The sequence below is a fragment of the Accipiter gentilis genome, chromosome 7 (assembly GCF_929443795.1).
Source record: "Accipiter gentilis chromosome 7, bAccGen1.1, whole genome shotgun sequence".
Classification (NCBI taxonomy): Eukaryota; Metazoa; Chordata; class Aves; order Accipitriformes; family Accipitridae; genus Astur; species Astur gentilis.
In genome coordinates this window covers 5,936,181-5,960,181 of record NC_064886.1, presented here as the reverse complement: position 1 = coordinate 5,960,181, position 24,001 = coordinate 5,936,181, and the positions used below count along the sequence as shown (strand labels likewise).

Sequence of the window (24,001 nt, the reverse complement as noted above, 5' to 3'; positions counted from 1 at the left end):
ATTTACCAGTATCCCCCCCCCCCCCCTTTTCTGTAGTTTTGATACTTTAAAACCTAAATTCATAAATAAATCAGTGGAATGCATTTTTACTTTAATGTGTGACATTTTGTTGCTCAGAAGATACTTTATGTCGTAGCATAGTATTTTTACCCCAGTCATAGATGTTACTTCTTCAAATGTCTGTATTACAGTTCCCCTTCCGTTCCCCTCAGGAATATGACTATTGAGGTCACTTGACCCAGAAATGGGTTTTCAATTGAAGTCAGGAAGAAATTCCAAGAAAAAATGTGAGAACATTATGATTATTCCTTTGGTGTTAGAATTATGGTAAAACTGAAAAATTCCAGACCCATTGACCCCAGATGTTAATGTGAGGTTATGGAATATAGAAACTACTCTTCAGACTGTGTTGTCGATGATCTAATAAACACAGGACTAGATCCTGAACGGTCCCCTCAGTAAGCAATCTTTATTGTTCATCAGAATTTTCCTGCATGAATGCATTTTGGTTTTGTTGATTTTTATGTTGGAAAATGATGATGATGATGATGATAAAGACCATTCACAGTTCAGTCCAACAATACGAAATGTCATAATGGCTGTCTGCTGGCCTACAGAAGTAAAGGGTGACAATGTTTGGACAGGAGAGCATCGTTACTGAGAAAGGAAATCAGTCGGAGTGCTGCCATTAGAAATACAGATATGCTATTTTTGTGTGGGAAATAAAGCTGCTTGTTTCATCTTTTCTATGTGTGACAATTACTGGGGACAGTGCTTTATTAGGGAACTATTTTTAATAAAATCAGTATGGTTTAGGCTATACAGCCTCTGTTCTGCTATGAAGGGAGGAGGAGGTGCAGAAATCTATTTTGTGAGAATGTATGATGAAAGGAAGAGAAAGTTGCGGATATAACAAAATGAATCTTGTCTCTGCTATTCAGTGTAATGTTTAGGGGGGAAATTGTTCATGTGTTATGTTCTTGCTTGCATAGGTTTGATTCATGGGCTGGGATGGCCCTGGCTCGAGCAAGTCGTATTCAGGACAAGTTGAACTCTAATGAATTGAAAAGTGATGGTCCAATCTGGAAGCACTCTACTCCTGTCTTGAATTGCTTCAAGCGAGCCCTAGAGATTGACAGCTCTAATCTCTCCTTGTGGATAGAATATGGCACCATTTCCTACGCCCTACATTCTTTTGCATCTCGACAGCTTAAGCAGTGGAAATCAGAACTCCCCCCTGAAGTTGTGCAGCAGGTGGGGTCTAACTGAGAGCAGTATGAAATTTTAAATATTTAAATTATCTTTTCTAACACTGTAACTTTTTAAATTAAATATTTACATGCTGTATACCACATATTAGACTGTATGGTTACTTCGTAATATTGGAAATTCTAATATTCATTCATCTAAGCTGCTGGTGTCAAGCCGTATTTGAAGTTTGGTGGGTTTTTTTTCTTTCTTTCTTCCTGTGTAAAATTAGTTTGAGCCTGATCTTTGAATTATCTTTTGAAGGTGACACAAAATTATTGTAACCTTCTGGAAAGGGGGATTATATTTACCTTTCCTTTCTGTAAATGTCATATAATGTTTCCAGGAAAAGGTGAAATGTATACATATTTAAATAGTGAAAAGATCAGGAATTGCTCTGGTATCTGTGTCCATATGTCATCTCTTGTATCTAAAGACATCCTCCCCCTTTTCTCTGTTTTTGGACTATTTACTTAAACAAATGATCAAAATTAGGAGATTGGTAGAATTTTCATAGACAAAGTTGTTTAAAGTTCATTAGCTCTTTATGCATGATGATGATGAAAAAGAGTTATTATGAAATTTGTTGCTAAGCCGAAATGAGCAATTCTAAATACTCGCAGGCAGTCATAAGAGTTGTTAGGGGAAATGTTTTGTATGTCTTTTTGGACCAGTAAACTCTAGTTCTGATTGAACTCTTCTGACTTACAAATATTATGTAGTCCACAACTGGCAGCAGAATGAAAAAGAGAAGTGCTGCTCCTGAGCACCTGCTGTAATTTGTAAAAACTCCTTAAGTGTTTGAACTATAGAGAACGGTATTGCGAACATCCTTTGTTTCCAGGAGAACGTATTTACAGCAAGGTGATGGGTCTTGCATCTGCCTATGCAACTGTATTAACATTGCACTTCCCAGAGACACTTACACAGCATTTGATCCTCTAAGAAAAAAGACAATGAAAGCATGCATATTAAAGGAGAACAAATGGCTTATTAAATAGTATGTTTGAAATTACAACTAACAATAGATTTTTCTTTCTGAGGGTTATTACGGCCAAAAGCTCCACAACTAACTACTCAGAAAATGAAGTTATTACATTTTATGCCTTCGATCTATCAAAAGTTTGGTCTTACTGTCTTGCCTCTTGGCTATGAGGGACTTGCTGAAGAATTCCAGGGATAATGCTGAAGTTATTTCTTATTATCAGATAAAGGGTAAATACACAGCAGCCATCTTAAGTTGTGGATTAAATCAGAATGTTTATTTGGGACTATTTGAATCTTTCTTTTTTCAAGTGAATGTATTAAAACCTCATAATTTACTAAGAAAAGTGCTTTTATAGTGAAAGATAAATTGGAACAATACAATCTCCCTTCCAGAGAGATATCTCTTCAGGAATGTGTTTCTCATACATAAAAACTTTATTATTCTCTTCTCCTTATAAAATATTTAGGAAAGGAAAGGCTATGTTATAGTTCTTGAAGTGCAACAAGTGCTTAGGATTCTGTTATAGCCCAACAATTTAAATTTATAAACTTTTTCAAAGAGAGAAAATTACATTAATGCATGGCAGTTAACTTTAATTTGTGCTGTTGGTTTTAATTTCTTGGGGGGGGGGGGGTGTGAAAAAGAGTATTCTTGCCATATTCAGCTCAAAATTAGATGCATTGCAAGCAAGATGAAATACATTTCTTCACAAATGATAGTGGTCTATAGTGTGGCTCCAGCAGACTTCAGTTGCAGAACAAAACAAATAATTTTTTTTTTTAAGAGTTAAGATAATTACAGCTTTGAAAAAGTGGTAAAATTTTTCTAGATGTGTATCTTTGTTATTTTTCACATTTATATCTATACGCATATTCTTACACTTCCGTCTTACTGTTTTGTTCTGGTTATTTGTGTCAGCAGTTACTGGAATGAACAAAAACCTATCCTTAAACACATTTTGTGGGTCATCAGGATGCATTTGATCACTTGGATATGTTCTGTGTCTTCTAGGTTGAAAGTGTTTTAAGTAATGTACCTTGTTTATGCACTTTTATATGCAGGAGTGTATTTTTAGAATTTTTCATCCCAGCCACAGTGAATTCATGTATTCTCAACACTTTGTTCGATCACAGATGGAAGAGCGTCGAGACAGTATGTTGGAGACAGCCAAATTGTGTTTTACGTCAGCATCTCGCTGTGAGGGAGATGGCGATGAAGAGGAGTGGCTTATTCACTACATGCTGGGAAAGATTGCAGAGAAGCAGAAACAGCCTCCTGTTGTCTATCTGCTTCATTACAAACAGGCAGGTCATTACTTGCATGAGGAGGCTGCCCGATACCCAAAGAAGATTCACTACCATAATCCTCCAGAACTTGCCATGGAAGCGTTGGAGGTAAGAGAAAGATAAATACATGGGCTTGAAAACCTTGTTCTCTACAGATAATGGAATACCAGTCATTATTAGTTCATACTATTAGGCATATGTACATGGTGCTCTGCATCTGGGAACATTTACAGGACTAACTTGGAGAATAAAATGGGGCCTGTTGTTCAGGCTGGTTTTGTTTTAAAGGCAGTTTATGCATACGGTCTCAGTATTGGACAGACAGGCAGAAGTTCCACTTCTGGATATGGCTGCACACAGTTCATTAGTCAGTTTTTATCAAAATCAGACATGGATAGGTTTCACAAGGATTGCATACCTGTGAAAGTCAAAGTTCATGCATGAGTTGGAATAGTAGCCACAACACCTTTGCTTTCACTGTGTTGTCTGGTAAAAATATTGTATCTAGAACATACCCAAGGACTTGCTTCCAAGGAGACCAGGTCTCCTTTCATTGTTGTATTCCATAGGTTGCAGTTGCAGAATTTTTACAGTGTTCAGATCTTGTAATTTACAAGCAACTTTCAAAGGCAGGAAAAGTCTTATTCAGGTAAGTTTAGGTAACAAGTGACTGTCTTTACTAACTCCTGCAGTTTCTACAGAGAAGAGACTATTTGTAATAGGTTGCAGAGCTATGAATTCTCTGCTACCAAATGGACTTCGGTGTTTTCTAGGTATACTTTCGACTTCATGCTTCTATTTTGAAACTTGTGGGGAAACCAGACTCTGGAGTAGATGCAGAGATACTAGTTAGTTTCATGAAAGAAGCTTCTGAGGGACCATTTGCCAGGGGTGAGGAGAAGAACACCCCAAAAGTTGCAGAAAAGTGAGTGCTAAATTTCCAAAGTATCCTTTGAAACCGTACTTATAAACTACTGTATAATAAACTATTAAAATGAAGCTGAATGAAATATAAACAAAACAAAGTTATTCGAATTAATTCTGATGTTTGCAGTTTTCAGGTATCATGAACAGTAAGATTACATGCTACTCTGAGATCTTCTCAGTAATTGGCACAGTGTAGATGGGAAGGGAATAAAATAGAACAATTTTGATCTTGTGATCCATTTTGAAGCCACTCTATTAATAAAATTATTTTTTTAATCAATTATTAACAAATGCAAAAGCAAAAATGGCCTTTATTTTAAAGGATAAGAGACTTTAGACCTCTTAATTTGTCTCATTAACTACTACAAAATAAAGAATGTTTTACTATTGACCAGTGACAAGGGAGGAATATAACCTGTACTTAAAAATCCATCATTTAGAATTTGTTAGTAAGATTCAGTTCCTGTATTGGAAATGTCATAAGAACATGTAGTCATCTTTTGTTCTTTGTACATTTCCCTAGTATGTTAACACTTTATTTTTTTTCTTGCCCCTCCCAGGGAAAAAGCTTGCATGATTGATGAAGACTCTCACTCTTCAGCTGGAACAGTGCCGGGCCCTGGGACTTCCCTCCCCTCATCCTCTGGTCCAGGTCTGACATCCCCACCTTACACAGCCACTCCAGTTGACCACGATTACGTCAAATGTAAAAAACCCCGTCAGCAGGCAACGCCGGACGGTACAGTCCCTGTTCTCAATACTGGCAGCACAGGGAGGTGCTCTAATCATGGGGGGTTTGACCAGGAATGATCAAACTGCTCATTTCAAGGAGGGTGATGGGTATGTGGTAACACGGGCAATATTGAAGCTCATTACCTTTATAAATTCAGTGCTTTAAATAGAATCAATGTACAGTCAGAGCTTTAAATATAAAATTCAAAGTTGTCACCTGCCACCATTGGCAACTGTCACTTAGTCAAAATGGGAATGTCAATAGGAGGAGTATGCAGCTGACTGAATTTTCAGTGATTTCCCCTCCCCTCCCCCCCCTCCAGAGCTAAATGTCTGTCTAAGGTTATTAGAAAAGATGTGAGTTCAGTCTTCAGAAAACCGCACACTGTGTTTCAGTGCCTGTGTGAAATGACCAGGTGAAAATTTGAACTGTGGCTGAAACGACAATTTGTTAAAAAGGCAAAATAGTATTATCCTTTTTTGAAGGAGGCAGGTGGCAACTATTTTGAATATATTGTGTATCAGCACGAAGTGATTTGCATGACAGTCCAGTAGACTTCATCTTTTAATTTTTCTTTATCATTTACAATGACTGGTTAGCAGCTCATCTCTATAGAATATAAAGTGATATAATAAATAATTGGCTTATAAATGCAGAAGGTAGGGTGGTATCACAGTGTTAATGAAGATTTTGCCATATACATATATAGTAGAAATTAAGTTACTATTTAAGTAACCTGACATTATTATTTGGCTAGGAATTTTACTCTGATTCTTCTTTTCTGGCCATTTGTTTATCTATCTGGATCTGTGACTATCAGCACTCAAGAAGGACTAAAATATCTGCAATGTATAGCATAGTGTTGGTAGAATGTGGCAGGCCCCACAGAAATGCTCTGTGTGATATGAATTTATTTCTGGAGGGTGGGCTGCTTTCTATTGTCATTTTCTGAAGAATAGTAATTTGTACATAACTTTGACATAGTTTTGAAACAAATGTTCATATGCCTGGAAACTCTGCAAGGTGAATTTATTCCTTTTCCCCAAGAAAACTTGGCAAAATTGACAGAAGATCCTTCATCTCTTTCACTAAATTGAATAGAGAAATGTTCAATTTATTCATGCTTACATTTCAATCAGCAATAATTAATTGGACTGTTTTAATATCACAGGTAGTGTGTTAGTGTGAACGGGTTATGCAGTGACTAGGCTCTTATATTAGCCTTTTGATGTCTTCTGACACAGCAAACACAGAAGGGAGCAAATATTTAAATATGTCCTGAACAATATTCCCCGAGAGAAGCAGTTCTGCCTAAGACTACGTCTGCTTAGGTCCTGAACACTGTTGAAATGTTCCCAGGAGATACATAATTTGGATAAATATTCCAGTATGTGTCGTTAGTACATTCACTCAAAGTAAGTTATTATGGTCTGTGGCATGTGAATTGCCCGATGAGAGCAAAGTTGGCTGCTTAGCAAAGCCTGAAGGTGCAAGCTAAGGAACGTCTACCTCTGCCACGGCTGAAGTAGCAATTCTTGGATCTGCTAACTTAGCCTAGCTAGGACTAAGCTTTGCTGCTGTCAAAGCAATTCTAATGTCAGGCGCTGAAGGAAGCGAAGTTAGGGTGACATTTAGGAAGGCTGTGTATAACCGTGACAAGTAGAATTGCAAAGTATTGCATCATTCATAATGTTTTATAAGTTGCTGGCACAACTAAACTCTGGGTACAGCATACTGAAGAGCCCCAGGAAACTGAAATACTTGCTTGCCTTGGGGCTATTACAGGCGGAGGGAGAGCTAACAGGCTGAGCAATGCCCAGAAGTCTTCCACTTTTACATTATTACGAATACTGTGCTCCTCTGCGTGGATTTGCATTTTACTTGTATTAACATATATACGTTTGAAGTAAAATGCTCTTGACATCTTACACATAATCACATCACTGAAGAAAACTGGTCGCTGTGTTTCCATTACACCATTCCTAAAAATAGCAAGAAAATATCCATCATTTGATTATTCTTTATATTTTTTTTCACCATTCTGATAGCAAATGAAACTATCTATATTGTTGTTCACAATTTGGCCTAAATTCAGCCTAGGTATTTATTCTTTCTGAGGCCTGACAATGCTCTTATTTACTCTTACTCTTGTATAGATATTGTTGATCATATACGACATAAACAAAATAAGAGCATTTTACAGAGTCTTACCTACAAAGTTCTCTTCGTGTTACCACAAGCAAACATGCTAGTTGGGATCCCTGTCATTGCTGACCTGTGAGACCTCTTTTGACCATTTTTGTGTGCTTTGCTTCAAGAAAACATGACCTGTGAGGAAAGAGAGAAGGAATTGGGATGGTTTGTCTAGAGAGAAGGGTAAGGGGAGACCTGACAGCAGTGTGACCTAAGTAGTGTTGAAGGCTGTGCAAAGAGTTGGAGGCAAAACCCCAGGATTTCCATGCCCGTGGGAGACTGAACACACAATATTAGACTTAAAGTGCATTTTCAATCTGGACATTAGAAAATGGTGTTTGAGTAGTATTAGGAAATACTATTTAGCAAAAAAAAGTGAAACACTATGGTAGATTCTTGGGGGTAGTATAACACTGCAACACTTCAGCACTAGAAGTAGTTAAAAAGTGGCAATACAGCCATCTGCCAGCAGTGATGGAGATGTAATTTATCCTGATGGAAAAAAGAATGGACTAGTTGAACTCTTGCAGTTCCTTCTGAGCCCTATTTTTTCTATTAATTTTATGTTGTTTGTGGGGATTTTGATATTTTTTTTTAAAGATATCCACAATGTGCCTTCTAGTGCAGCAAATTATCTCATTATAAGCAGGAGAGAATTACTGTACAGCTAGACATCTTTTCTTCAAAATATTGGCACTCTGATCTTCAAGCATTCATCTGTAGATAGGTAAAGTTGTGAGGGCAGCCTTATTTTGGATACATTATATTTAAATGTTCATTATAATTCTGTAGCTCTCCAGCATGTTTTGCTGGTGGAAAAAGAAGACCAGGATATGCAGAAATCACCGTTAAAGTTGAGAGTATTGAGAAGCTTTATATCCAGTGAATGCTGGTGATACTAATTTTAAGCCATATATTTAATAGAAACGGGAGAAAGCAACCAGTAAATAACAGCTTGTAAAGTAACTAAACTACTTTTTCCTTGTGGCAGCTGCTAGCATATATCTCTTTCAAGGAGACAGAAGTATTGCCGAGTGGCAGCTGTTATTTGCTGGCTGACTAGCTGCTGTCATGTGTGTAAAATAGGCAACTTCCTTTCTCTTTTCTTGTCCTTCCATTCGGCAACATATTTCCTTTCTTCTGTTAATCCTGTCGTTCCTGTCATCACCCCTACCTGTTGCTGTGTTATAATCCTCCAAAATGAAAACTTGCATCTGACAGTAGAAGCCTGAGGTTTAGACTCTCTTTATTTTCCAAGAGCAAAGTAGGAAACAAGAAAAACTAGGAACTCAGCAGGGACCAAGACTGCCATTACCTGAGATGTCACCGTATTTGCACAGCTAAATGGCCAGTGTTACATATCAAAACGGACATGCTCATTGTCTTCCTGTGTACAAGCTGGATGTATGTAGTCAGTAAAGGCCAATTGCAGTACAGATTTCAAGCAGTTTAAATTTACCTGAATTTTGTGCTAAGCATTAAAGTTACTTCAGAAAGCAGTAAAAGTATTAAAAGAAAAAAAAATCTGAGTGAGAAATCTATTTCCCAAAAAGTGGACTGGGAGAGTGTTGTGAGGTCTTTTTTGCTGTAGTATGCTGTTGTGTTGATATTCAATTCTGTATTAATGTGGTGGTATGCAGATGATGTATTCAGTATCCATTGCTATTGCAGTGTTAAAATGTCATATTGTTTAAGTCTTCATCCATGTCATGTAGTATGTTGTGTGTAGTTAGATGTAATCGTCCTTTTTGGTGTTTTGTCTTTTGCCTGATTGCTTTTGCAACCAATATTGCCCGTGCTGCCTCTAACCTTTATACAAATCTCTGTTCCCCAGGCATTCTCTTCCTGCTTTTACCTGTCACGGCTTGCTTTTAATAATTGGCAAAACCTGCATGATAAACTCACTGGGAAAGGCTACTTGCTTCATGCTGTGGGAGAAGTCTCACTTCATAGTTTGTCGGTCTGTAATTCTGCAAACTGAAGATGCACAGTTTTTTGTAAATGGGGGTTCTCAACATCCTGATGAGACAAAGGTGATCTCTGAGAAACTTTTTTGCACCAGGTTGTCACTCATGCCAAACTAAATATGCTTCTAAGATGGAGTGGATATTTCTGTGCATAAAAAGAACATCCACATTGCGTTTTGTAACATTGAAATCTTACCCTTCAAAATTCTCTCTCTCCAGCAGTTTAAAATGAAATCTTTTGGTCTGTAGTACATATCCTTTTTTGGCACATGGTACTGACTGTTCATGGGGACTGCATACTGGACTACATGAATAATGAATCAGATACAGTTTATTGCAGTATGCTCCATTTTTACCTTTCCCCAATTTAACCTCTCTCTGATTAGTAAAAGTATCACACTGACATTTAGTGTGAGATTATGTAAAAAGAATTTGACTAAATAAATGGAACATTGATGAGATACTTTTGCTCTGCGCTTAAAGACAGAAGAACAGCAATATATGACTGCAAGTTACCAATACACATTCAGTGTTCAGTGCAGCCAGACAAAACATAGACTCTCATCTTTGACTCATGTTATAAGAGAACTCCCTTTAAACTTTCAGAGGACTTGCTGTCCTCAAGTAATTAATCTGCTCCCATGCAAATCTCTGCAATTCTTTTGTTTTTAATAATGTGCAAGTGCCTTTTGATACAAAGCTGAATGTTGTCTTCTGTTACGGGTGGAATCTGTTTCAAGAAAGAGAATTGTGTGATACATCATGTTTCTGACTACAGATCAATAAAGAAAAATGCTCATACATACAAGTAAAGAGAAGAGGGGAGATATGGTGCCAGGCAGGCAGGACAGAGAGACTCTGTATATACACAGCCTGTGAACAACCCACCTTTATTGCATGAGACAAGATTATTTTTTTTAATAATAATATATAGTTAGTTATAAGCTCCGAACTATACAGCAGGATTGTTCTTTACTGTAAATTGAGTTAGCATATGTATATAGCTCTTTAGAAAAGCTTCCTGTCCCCCTCGTTTCTGATTTTTGATTTGTAGCTGGTTGTTCATCACATTTCAGGTACCATCTTGTAATAGCTGGGCATACATTTTCCTTCAGATATTTAAGACAGAAAAAGATATTATTCAGAAAGAGTGAGTTAACACTCTGTTGGCTTTCTGAGCCTGTTAACCTACCCCTATATGCGGATATTTCAGAGGTCTTCTCCCTCCTCTTAATTTCCAAAAAGTTTCAGAGGATGGAGGGCAGACGACATGATTACTGAGCTGCATAGTAATTAATTGACAAAGACGGAATACCTCATTCATATTGGCGCCATGAAGCTGTACTTCAGCTCCCCTGAGAATAAATTATGTAAGCTTGTACGATGGGAGATGTTACCTGGTCAGCATACTTAGCAGTAAGAGCTCTGTCATTAGGATTGTATGTTTGGTAGTTCAGGTCACTTAACACTTGTAACACATCACTGTCTCTTCTCTTCCCTCCTTCAGCCCTGTGAGTGGACACAGTTTAGGTAACAAGGTTTACGGTATATGGTCCACGGGGCTTATGGTGCCCATGGGAGAACGCTGGCACAGAGTAATGGCTAGTGAAGTATTGAGCTTTTTTTTTTCCTGTTGTATTTTGAAATTAAATAGTCATTTAGATTCCCCAAAGTTTAACACAACTTTTTACTGTTAATTGGTAGGCATGCAGGTGTTGTGCCTGAATGCTAATGGAGCAGTAACAATGACATGCTAATGGCTTTTTCTGGTATGGAGGAATAGTGTGGAATAGGGATTTTTTAAGTCAACCCAGTAAACCTATTTCATTCAGGATAAGATTAATCTTAAAATGCTCTTGAGCGTAGAATTAAGTCAAATGGACTACAGGTATTTTTCTAAGACAGATGTGTTTCAGTAATGAAAGTTTCTTAAATATCCAAGTGACTGACAGGATTTCATTGTGATACAATGAAGGTCTTGGCAGTATAGATGAACATAAAAGTTCTTTCTTCCCAATGACATCTTTCCAATGATAATTAATATTTTTTTACTGACATCTTGGAAAATTAACAAGATTCTACCTTTTGACCTTTTTACGTCTTCTGTCCAGAGCTGTTCTTTTTCACCTGTTGACAGAGTAGGTGATACGGTCTGACATGGAAATCCCTGAAATGTCACAATTTGCATACATTATGAGGAATGAGTTAAAAAAAAAAAAAAGGCTCTCAAGTACCATTTCCTTAATCTTTAGAAATAAACATGAAATACTTAACTTTACATCGAATAGTGATTTCAGCTCATCATGTTGGAAATCTTCCTGAAACTAAGGAGTGATGCAACAAAGTAATGACACAAAATATAACAACACCAAAGAGAGAATCTGGTATCAGGACATATTTTTAACAGGTATTTTGTTGCAGTTGCTTATGCACAATTTAGTAGACCTTTTTCCCTATTCTCTTTTCTCTATTTCCACTATAGATAATAATTTTGGGACGTTAATACCCAGTTGTATTTTTATCTTAGCTTTTGAAATAATAGGAAACTTTACAGGAAGGGACCTCAAAAGACTATTTAGTCCTTGATTTATCATTTGCTTATAACTGAGGGATTACTTCAGCTTTTTGGAAAAGCTTGTCTTATTGCTATTGCCAGATGGAGGAACTTAGAAAATACCTTAGGTAAACAAAATACCAAAATCCGTAATTTTTTAACTCTTAAATTACACTGAGTTGCATTAAATTGTCTTTAATTACAGCAGAAATTATTAAAAAAGACTGATGTTCTCTTGGATTTGCATCTTTCAAAATGACAGGTATCAATAGCAGTTGGGAATCTGGAATTAATTCTCATGTCTCACTGGCTGCAGTGGTCTTTGGCGTGTAGGTTGAATAACACTAATGACTGTCTGAACTACAGTCAACTTACCAGATGAAGGAAAAGCTGAAGGAAAAACACAATGAATGTAAAAATATATGCCATATGTCTGTCTAGTATATATAAAAGATGTTTGTGAGTTAGGCTAGAAAAGCATAGTACTTTCATGTATGAAAATGATGTAGGGTTTTTGGGGGGGGGGGTGTTTTTGGTTTTGTTTTTTTTTAAAAAAAGCAGAGTTAGGATGTGACTTGGTGCAGTTGCCATGAGTTCTGCATTACATACTGCAGTATTTAGGTATTGACAGAGCTTTTTTATTGTATTATATTATATTATATAATTATTATATTAAGGTACATCTTGGGTAACCTAGCTATTTGTCTACCAGTCCTTGAGAACCTCCAGCAATTCTATAGGTTCTTTATGTAATTTTTTAACTGTATGTAACAGTTAAGTTAGAGATTAAGGAAAAAAAACAAAAAAGAAAAGCAATTTTCTTGCTGCAATTAAAATCTATTGCCTCTTGCTCTGTACTTAGTGAATATGAAAAGCAATTACTGTATTTTTATTTTGGTTAATTGTATGTATTTGGAAATTCTCCCTCATCTTTTTGACGATAAATAAGTCCAGTTCTCCCAATGTTTTTTCTTATATGCCATCTCATTAATTTCCTCCTCATTTTTTTTCCTCTCCTCTGAATTCATTCTAGTTATTCAGTGTCTGTATTTGGGACGCACATTTTTAAAAAGACACCATAATTAAGCTTAATTTTCATTAGCGCTCAGCAGAACAGGAAGACTCTCATGTATTTTTTCTGTGAAGTTACTGATTATACATTCAAGTGTGCTAGCTTACTGGATTGCTTTTACAATAGCATGACATTTTGGCCATTTCTGGCTTGAGAATCACTAATTCTTTACAGGCACATGTGAATATATGTGCTGGGATACACACACATTTTCTGCTACTGACCTTGTTATATTTTAAGTGCTTATAAATGCATTTATTTATTTATGCTCACATAATTCTGTGGAAAATGAAGGCCAGCTGGCTAATAGTTTTGACCTTTTATCCTTTGTAAAGATAGGTACTACACTTTTTTTTTCGTTCCATGGAACTTTACCAATCCTCTGTGACTTCTGAGAAATTAATACTAATAACTGGTGGCTGCTGCTAATTTCTGAACTACTGTGGTGTTTTTTTTATCAGGCCTGTTTAGTTTGAAAGCATCTACTGCATTCAGGAAATATCTAAAATAATAGGAAGTTGTCTCAATAGTAGTCTTCCTCTGTTTTTCAGTGATTAAGGAGCCAAATGTTAATATCATTATTGTTTTTTATATAGTTAATGTGTTGAAAGAAAAGGAGAGTGAACATACATACCTAGAGCTACACTCATTTTAGTAGAAATTTCAAATAAAAGTAGGTAGCTAGCTAATTGTAAGGTGGTATTTACATTTGTTCCCCATAGGGAGAAGCTTGCCTGTCATGCATACGTTTGAAATTCAACATGCTCAATCATTGTCTATCTTTGCATGCTGGGAAGTTAGTGTCATTTCCTAGTGATCTGATATCGTTCTCACATATTGGTCTAGCAGTTCTTGATTTACATTCTAATGCTTCATCTGTCATAACCCACACATCAGAACTGACCTCCAGGCTTATGGCAACATTTGGAAATTTGCGATTTTTTTTTTTTTTTTCCCCCTAGATGAGTAATTCAGCCTCTTTGTCACAGATGCAGAAACTTCCTTTAAAAAAAATATCAAGGGAGCTACTGTAAATGTTTTCCCTGATGCCAACTGGGAGTTCAGTAGTATCCATTTGTACCACAGAAGGTTATTAAAGCTTTATAAATGAGTCATTTAAAGCTTGACTGACCTCTCTTCAGAATCCTTCCCTTCCCATTCTTTATAATTATATTCTTTCTGTATAAAACTTGTCATCATTAACCAGCTATATAACTTCCAATTAGGAAGCAAATACTGTTCCCCCATTCTTTTTCCAGATACAGTTTTATTAAGATCTGTTCACTGAAAGGGAAGGTTTTCTTTGTGTGGTAGTGAAAAGCCTACGGAGTGCATCAAATTTGGTTTAAATTTGTTGGAATCCTAATAAGCAGAACCTGATCTGCAAGCTGAAGGTCTGCAGAGGGATTTATCTTGATAAAATAAATTCATAGGAGACCCTTAGCTCTCTCCTGAACAAGTGCAATTCAGATGGAACAGAAGAAATTTAATTAAATTATCAGCTCATCTCAAAGCAAGGGCTTTTGCTTTTTTAATTTTCTTTCTTGATCTTATCAAGAAAATTAATGAATAAGAATGCAGTGGAACTACCTAGACAATGTAGGTAACATGCCTCTTGGTTAAGCTATTCCTGTATCTTAAGCAGAAACTGGAAATTAATCTTTTGTGTGACAGATTTAGACAAATTGCGTATATTGGAATTTTGTGTTGGACACTGAATTGTGTTGGCACAATATTACAGAAAAACACTAATTTCCCATCTCATTAGGAATATGCGTGCATCTTTCTGTTGGAGTTACTAAACTGCATTTTTTAGTCATGCAGGGTTGTGTCTGATTACTCTTGATGGAGAAGAACTTGGGTTATATCGGGCAGGTTTCAGACATGGGTGGAAGGTTTTCACTTGCCTGTTTTGTTCTCAGGTGTGAATTTTATCCCCCGTGATAAAGTCACGATCTTGTACAATTTCTTCTGTGCTGTAACAGCTATCAGCAGATTGACAACTTAGTTGTAACTGTAATGTAGTCAGCAGCCAACATACACTACTCCACTCTCAAGACAAAGTCACTTCTTCTGTCTACTGCCTTGATGTCCAAGAGTTTTCCTATCTATCTTAGACCTAGTTCTTTGATGGATTGTTTATTTGCCATATCAAATCACCTTTCAGAACATTTGGTGAACAGCATCTAACACCTGAAGGATAGATGGCACCAGTGAACACTCCTGTAAGTCTCTGCCCTCTAATGGTACTGGTTTTTCTGTCCTTCACAAGTAATTTTTACCAGTATTGTTGTTCATGGTTTTCTCTTGTCAACTGAGCTTTGCTTGTGTCAGACTGAAAATTATACTGGGTGCTTTTCAAGGTAAATGGCACAGTAAACCTGGGAAATTTTATAGGATCATACTAGCTGAAATATTGCATCCTCAGCCTAACTGCTTTTGAAAGTTGAGCATCATTGCTTTTGAATCAAATTCCAAGATTATATTCTAGGAAGAAATGTGGTGGGGCTGGGACCTCTCTATTACATTAGCATTAAGTAATACCTAGCGAAAGACGACTGGGGTTTTAATTTCTTAGCACAAAGAAGTGAGAGGAAAATGATAATTTGAAGTAGACAACTTAAAAGAAAATAAATATCTTTTAGACAACAGAATTGGTGGTTGTTAAGGATCCTGTATTGCACTTGTAAGAGGTCTGCAGAGTGGCTGCAGTTTTATGTTGCTGTTAGCAGCAAGTAACGGCTTGATGAGTATGAAATGGTGCATTCCTTCCTTATCTCTTTTGCAGAGAGGAGTCAGGATAGCACTGCAGCCGTGCTGTCTGACTCCAGTTCCACGCAGGATATGTTTAATGAGCCTGCCAGTTCTCAAGACAGCCTGAGGAAGACTTACACAGAGAAGAGGATTTCTACTACCTGTGCTGATACACTGATGCCCAGCAAAGAGACCCTGGGATCTACAGAGGAAAAGAGTATGCCTGATCTAATAATGTCAGATGATATATTCTCATTAAAATGTTTGTTATGGCATGCAGAAGTACTGAAATACACTGCACTGTGACTGAGGATTTTAACTAGGCATTATTGCTGCATGTATGTGTGTAGCTTAAAATTGGAACTGTGCTTTGCTTATATAGCCATCATCCCAATTTGTACTACCTGTTAAACCTTGCAAAGAAAAGAATAATGATAAACTGCTGTCTGTGGTGGCCCTTTGACTGGCTTGCCTTCTTTTAGGTTATTATTTATTCTTTTTTCAGTGTTTCACATCTCTAAATAATTTAAGTAGTTATTTGAAGATAATCTCAAGCAAAACAGTTCTTTTTCTTTCCCCAGGTATATGTGCCCTTTTTGTTCTGGCCCATTAGCGGCTTGATATTTAGTACATAGAAGAGCACAAGTAGTGGAATTAGATATTTTATTCCATTGGATACTTTATTTCAGTGGAGAAGCAGAATTGTTCTCTACCAGATTTTTCCATGTATAATAGTACTAAGTGTTCTGTATTCCATGGGAAAAATTGTTTCAAAATCCATTAGCTGGAATTTCCCTGTCTGATGTTTGTACAGTTGGATGTGGCAGTAGATAGAGAGGCTGGACTTCAGCAGGGAAAGACAAATAAGACCAATGTCTAAATTTTGCCCACCTTTCCGGGTTGTGGCCCTTTGTAGGATGTTAAGTCTTTTTTGCCAGTTCACGCTACACTTTAGTCTTTTCCAATTTCATAGATCCAGAAACCATGGTATGTGGATAGCCCTGATTCACTCACTGATCTCTCTCACTAGGAACAACTGCTGACTAGTGATCTTTTTGTTCACAGAGTTGGATTAGCTTGGTTTCTTGTTTTTAAGAATATTTTACTTCAGTCTTGCCTAAGCTAGGGAAGTCTGTGGTAATGTTTGCATCAATATGGTGAAATAGATGCCAGTTCCTAGTTTTGTAAAGTAGTACTTACATAATCACTAAATCCAGTAATCTTTTGGGTGCTAGACTAAAAACATGTCTCTCAGGCTTGCAGTGAGTTGTGTTATTGTCACAAGTTGTCTGTCAGAAAAACTGTGTTGAATGCATTCTTACATTACTAACATCTATTAGAATAAAAGTTGTATTTTTCCATAAAGCTATCTGTAGAGTAAAACTATAATGGACACATAGATTGTGCAAGTAAATTTTGAAAAATTTCTGTTCTGGAGAATATGTTTGACTCAAAGTTCAGCCTTATCAGAGAAAAAGTTACAGAGCAGCTGTGTACTTGAGGATGAAGTATACTTTAGTATATCTGTAGCCTGCTAGGAGATAAGATCTAATGTAAGAGGCTCTTTATCCTAGCAAAGACAAAGACACAGTAAAGTTCCATGACTAAAAATCAAAGATAAAAAAATTAATTTGCATGTAGCATGCATGTTTTCAGTAATAATGATTAGCTAACAGGAAACATGGAAGCTTTCACTGTGTCAGATGTTTTCTGAAGAAAGATTTGGTGTCCTTCAAGAAAAGATGGGTCAATTGAGCCATGAGTTACCAAGTTAATTGCAAAAATATTTGGATGGAACTGTAGATCCTACATTATCCAGAAGGCCAGGTTAGCTGCTGCTAATCATTCTGTCTAAGCCTAAATTGTATTCTGGAATTGTGTTCTTCTGGGTAGATTGTTAAGAATAATAATACATTTCACTTGGCAGGATGGCTTTAATTTTCTGTTTCTTCTTCCTTTCTTTGCAATAGAATTTTACTGAATTTACACTTTCATTTTGTTGTTGTCTCCCCTCTTCCCCCATCTTCCAACAGTATATAAAATCCTGCATTGTGTAAGGTGTGCTGATTTCTTACTATAGCTCAGGGAAAAATCCAGATAAAGGCAATGGAGAGACCAGTGTGTGGCTCTGTTTGTTAATGAGCTGAAGATTACTTATTCATTAAACATCAGGAATAGTCATCAGTTTTTCAGGAACCACTCAATAATTCTGTCTATGCCTTAATGAAGAAAAAGTTTACCATTTGTTGCATTTAATTCTTGTCATTTTGTATATTTCATTTGCCATTTTGTCATTTTCATTGTCACACTTGTCTTCTCTTGATGTTCCAGTTGCAGGAAAGTCAGAAGAGCTGCTGGAGAGCTCAGAATCTTACAATCCTGCTGAACCTACTGGTCAAAAAATTCTGGTGGATCCTCAGTCTGCCTCTGGCAATCCCATCAAAGCTGCAATCCCCCCACCCTCACAGTGGGACTGCAAAAAGAAAGCTGAACCTTGTGGAGATGCATCTGAATTTCCTCATGGTCTTCCAGCAGACCTTGAGGAACAGCGAAAGTTCCTGACAGAGCAGTGTATTGCCTCCTTCTGTTTGTGTCTCAGCCGCTTTCCCCAGCACTACAAGAGCCTCTACAGATTGGCATACCTGTACACGTACAGCAAAACACACAAGGTAAGCAGACCATTAATACAAAGCTGACTTAACTGTGTTTATTGCCCGACTAAACAAACTGTATTGTCATTTGTACTAATACAGAAATCTTAGTGTTAAAATACAGTAGGTAAGTTTGTTTAATGCAGTTTAGTTTGGAACTGTGCTCTGGGAAGTCTTCAGCTCCTAGGTTGTCTGATTCATGTGTGTGAGGCCAGTTGAGTAGAAAATTTGGTTTTTTTATTGCGGAACTAAGTGATTTTTTGTCATTCAGCAGAGAATTACCTTTTAGATATGTCACATAAATTAAGATCATCTTGTGAAAATGACAGCAATTATTTATTTTACTGAATAAGTGGACTGAAAAGTGACTTGGAAGCAGAAATTCATCAGTATCGGTGTAAACACATCATGTGACACAGACTTTCTGGGTATCTTGGGTCTTTGTCTGTAGAATGAAAGTTTTCCTATTGTCAGAGCATAGTCATCTTGAGTAGGAAAAATTTATTTACTGTTTAGAAATCACCAAGTGAAAGTCAGTCGGAGATCCTACTGCTCACGAGCCAGTGATTTTGGATTAAACAGGAATAACCATTTCTTGGTAACTGTAATAGTATCAGTTCCTGTTTGAGGTCAGGGCAAAATAACTTGCTTCTTCCAGCATGCCCCTTGCATATGCTTCATAATAAAATTAATTTCAAAAGCCTTCTGGTATGAATTATCATTGCTTTGGTTTTAAAATTATGTCATTCTTTATTTTACTTCTGCATACTTCTGTTATTATAATCCTTTGTCTTTCTGAAGTATCGGTTAGTAAAATGCTTATGAATAGTATGTTGAAATTATCAGAATCATTTCACTAATTGTCATAATCAAGGTTTGAACTCACAGATTTCGTATTTGGAAGTCTTATTTTATGTCATATGCTGTGCTGCATGGCTTCCTGAATTCTCCTCTTCAGTACTGAAGCTTGTGTGAATAATAGGGAAGGGAAGGTAATGGAAACAAATCATACCCCTTGCCTCATAGTAGAGGCAAATTGACCAGTAGCATGTCTTGCCAATCTACTGAAAGGTGATGCATATTCCATTTGGCTGTACAGTGATTATCCAGAAAAATGTTACCATTTTTTTAAAGATAGCTTGTTTTGAAAACATTCTTATGCTGTTTGTATGTGACAGTTGTTAATTTTTCCATAGAGCTAATCATTAATAGGAGCCGTATATTTCTGCAATCTGTCATTACTGTTGCTGACAAATGATTTTGTATTAACATTCAACAAAAAAGGCTGCCTGTTTTCAATTTATTGGTTCAAATAACATGTCCTTGCCTGAGGAACTACTTGCAAAATATTTTCTTCTTTTTTTTTTCCTGATGAAGCCTTCTCTTTTGCTTTTTGTATCTCTCTTCTTATATAAATACCAACTTAACAATTTGTAATATTTTTCTGTATGAAATATGCATTGTTGTCTAAACCTATCTCCTCTTGGAACTCAGAAAAACTGAATGTTGCCTGTTTGAGACTAGTAGTTACCAGGTTGGTTTCAACTAGCATTGTTGGGTTTTACTGTCCTTTTTTATTACTTCTCTGCATAACAAACAACTACTTAACACTGCAGAAAAAACTTCTGACTGATACGTGTATACTACATACTTTTATGAGGTTGTAATTTTCTTTCTTTGATGACTCATTCAGGTTCTTTTGTAGAGCAGTGTCAAATGTCTGTGTTTTAATGGTACACTAATATGTCTTCAGTGGGAGTTATGCTTCTGAACAAACGTAAAACACAAAATGCATCTATGCATTTTCAGGAGTAACGAGTAAGAAGTATGCTTAGATATACTGATGATAAGCCTGATTTAAAAAATGAGATCAATTACATCAGGTTGAGTTGCTGTGGGGGAAGAGTGAATTACTGGTAAATTTTAGAAAGCTGAAATTAATTTTTAAATGCATATAACCATCTTGGAAAATTCAGCATTTATGTACCAGTGCCAGGAATTTGTATGAAGAATTTAGACTGATGGCCAAAATTCATGGTTGGCTGGGAAAGGAGAGGATTGGCAGGTCTCCATAGTGCATAGAAAAACAAGTTTTCCATATGCAATCTGTTTTCTCCCATTTTACAGGTTTTGCTGTTGTGGGATTAGTAAAAATAGTTGTTGAGTGCTTTTTTTAACATCTTTTCAAAATCTTTCAACATTTTGTTTGGCTATGTGTTCTGTTTTTTTTTCCCCCTGCAAAATCCTGCTTACTATTTGGACGCTATTTCTCTTTGTTTTATTCTGTTATCAGAGCAAATTTGTACATAGCTGGTTTTTGCTGGAATAAATGTGCAGGAAAGTGAGGATGAATTTTCAGAAGTTACTTCATTGCCAGTTTGGGCAGTAGTTTTAGCTTCCCATTCTCTGTCTTGAAGTAAAGTCTTACTCCTTTTGTGATTTTTACCTCCAAAATGAGTGTTGGCACAGTTTGGAAGGAGAAGATAGGACTTGGCAAGATGCTGTTTGTCAGTATAACTAAAAAGTTGTGTGAAAAGTGTTTGCCTTATGGTCCTTATGGATCAGTATGTAGAACTGGTCTGATGGTCTGCCACCACCAGATTGTCAGGAAATAAAAATATTTACCTACATGCTTTTTTTTATCTTGAAATAAAATACATCCTAAATCCCAAAAGAATCTGCTCACAGGTAGTTTGTATCTTCTATTATGTGCATTATTAACAGAACCCTTAATGGGGAAATTTGTCAGGTATGACATAACATCAGTAGCATGACAGTTTCGTCAAACTAGCCATAATACATTCTTGTAAAAATTACAAGATTATATATATATATGTATGTAGGTTTAATATATACTTGGAGACAGGCATAATCTGTAAGCATAATAGATGTAAGCGTTTCAAGTAGCAACAGTTTGATAGTTCATTCAGAAGGCTACTCTTCAAGGTCAATAGTCTTTTTATTTTGCTTTTATTTGATGCAGTAGCCCTAGGGGTTTTTTTGACACAAAGCCTTCTAACAGACTATAAAAGAAAACAGAGGGAAGGATTAAGGTGTAACAGGATATTTAGTGCACGTCTCAGCAGCACGTCATGGAGTTTCCAAGTTAGGTAAAGGTGGCTTCTGACACTGTCGAGTTAAGAGGTGACCATCTCAGGTGACTCAGATTTCCACTTGGTTGACCATAAGAGATTTTCCTTTTCCACTTTAACAACGCTGGTAAACTTTTTTGCAAGTTATTGTACCCTGTCAGTCATCTTGTCTTTGAATCTTGGGGTGATAAAGATGTGGGAGGCAACAGCTGAAGTGGAAAGAGTACTTCATAATTGCCCTGAGTCAGACAGCCAAATCCAGCATTTCAGACTGGCAAGCAGTATGCCAAGAAGAATAAATCCTTTTTGCTATGTCCTGGATCCCTTCACCCACTCCTAATAACTTCATCAGCTAAAAACCAAGCAGAGCAGACTCTGAAATCTAATGAGTTGAGACCTGCTCAGGCGTATTTACTGGGAATAACTGATCATGCTGATTTAGGGGAAGGGTAGTGGAAAATCTGTAACTACGTCTTTTATTCCTATTAGTTTTGATTGTGTGAAGTTACCATGTAATTGCCTCATTTGTCTGAATGATCTTTTTCCCTCCTAGCTAGGTTACTGTCATCATCTTGTTCAATAAAAGCCTATGAATTATACGTACTGAATACATGTTATGGATGGTCAGTGTAATGTGCACAGCAATCACCAGAGCATGATGCTACACTTAATGATTTCTTAACATTTTCATTGTAAAACTTAGATTCAGGAATACATCCCTAGCTAAAATTTGTTTAGACTGGGATTTTATATTTAAGGTTTGTAGTGGTAGCTTTCTTAAGGGTTTTGTTTTCCTTTAATTTTTATGTGATAGTTTTAACTGTAAGATTCAGATTGCCACACATTAGGCAGTTTTTTGCTTCATTTTCACACTTGGAATTTACTTATGTTTCTGAGGACTATGATTGGAATAAAATAAAGCATTTATGTGCTTGGATCTTGGACATTATGATAGGCTTATTTTTGCTGGATTCTGATTTTATTCAAAAAAGGATGACTTTCACAGAAGACCAGATTTTTGTAGGTTCTTTTCTGGTTTGTATTTTCTTCTGTACGTATTTCAAAGTATTTTGCAGGCTTACGTTAACAGGATTACAGAAATACATGTTACAAATGAAATACCATAGGAAAAAGTTAGTATACAGTTAAGTTTATATACTTTGCTTGCTTCAATCTTAATTAAATTTGACACTCAGTGATAATAATTAAATTTACTGGTTCCCCTGACTAGCCAGAAAGTGCCTGGTGATGTTTATGAGTGAACATGTATTTGTTCCATACCAAAAGAAAACTATCCAAATCCCCTCGACTGTCTTACACTATAATCATGAAGGTCCTGTATAAGTACCTACATCAGCTCTCTGAATGAAGGATTTTTGACATCCGTAAATATCTGGTTAGTATTTCCAGTGTTCAGTGCTCTTACATATGAATCCATAATCAGCATTTTGCTAGAGGGGATGCTCTAATTCTGGTAAGACATTGGAGATTTCTGCACGATTACTGTCATTAGGACAAAAGCACTTATGATTGAGCAGCGCTTTTACTGTTTCACTAGTGTCTTGTAAAGAAAATAATCTGGAAGACAGGGTAAGAACTTTGCTAATAACACCCTCCTCTCCCCCCCCCCCCCCCCCCCCCCCAAAAAAAAAAAAAAAAAAAGAAAAGAAAAAGATATTACAACTGGAATATACTTCTTGGATGGACATAATTTAATCATTTATGATTCACAGAAGCATATTTCCAGCCCACAGAACACAAATCAGAATTCAACATTCTCATTTGTCTCTATGAACCAAACATCTCCCTCTTTATCTGCTCTGTAGTGAAGTTGTCTCTAAAAAAGCCAGTCTAATGCAACTCAAATGCTACTTTCTAATACTGAAATAAAAAATGAAGTAAAACAAAACTTCCATCAGTGAAACCCTACAATTAATAATTGTCCCATCTGTTAGTAATGTTTTGCCTGGAGCCAACAGCTGTCCCTCGTTCTCAACGACACAAGAGATGTTCGTGCACTGGACTCTTAGAGGGGTGCTTTTATGAATTTTTGATTGTTGTCTATCGTTTGGTCTCCTGCTGATACTTTCTTGTTAACTCATTGAGCGTTATTAACCAAATTTGATGACAGGCATGGAATTTTCCAGAGAGGTTAAGTGAAATTACATGGAGGGCAACAGCTGGGTAGAGGTAAAAAGCCTGAATGCACCACCCCACTAGAAGAAGGCTGCAGTTTAAGCCTAAAGGTGCCTCTTCTGCTGAGCCTGGGTGCTGGCAGCTATGCCTCACAGGTAGTTAGCTCTAGGGAAGAGCTGTGGGATGGCTTCCAGAGTGTGTGTGTGGGGGGAAACTGGAGGGACTGAGGGATAGGGGAGGGCTGGGGGAGGCAGTGAGGGGCCTTGTGTGTGGAGAAACACTGCAGGATACCCAGGACAGTAAGTTCCACTGTTTGGTTAGAAACTTTATATTTTTATATATAAATTATTTTATATTGAGCATTAAAATTCAGCTTTAAAAAAAAATGAAGGTGTTTTAA

General features: G+C 36.7%; 1 protein-coding gene across 5 annotated transcripts in view; it reads left to right on the top strand.

Moving 5' to 3' along the window:
* CABIN1 (calcineurin binding protein 1) overlaps positions 1–24,001 on the top strand; it is a 121,125-nt gene that overhangs the window by 30,260 nt on the left and 66,864 nt on the right. For 3 of the 5 annotated variants that reach the window (XM_049804397.1, XM_049804396.1, XM_049804400.1), the window contains exons 24-29: positions 993–1,254; positions 3,370–3,630; positions 4,296–4,447; positions 5,010–5,188; positions 15,757–15,939; positions 18,054–18,391. In XM_049804397.1, coding sequence (XP_049660354.1) covers positions 993–1,254; positions 3,370–3,630; positions 4,296–4,447; positions 5,010–5,188; positions 15,757–15,939; positions 18,054–18,391 — 1,375 coding nt within the window. The remainder of the gene's footprint in view (positions 1–992; positions 1,255–3,369; positions 3,631–4,295; positions 4,448–5,009; positions 5,189–15,756; positions 15,940–18,053; positions 18,392–24,001) is intronic. The other 2 variants (XM_049804401.1, XM_049804399.1) reach the window with 1 other exon arrangement.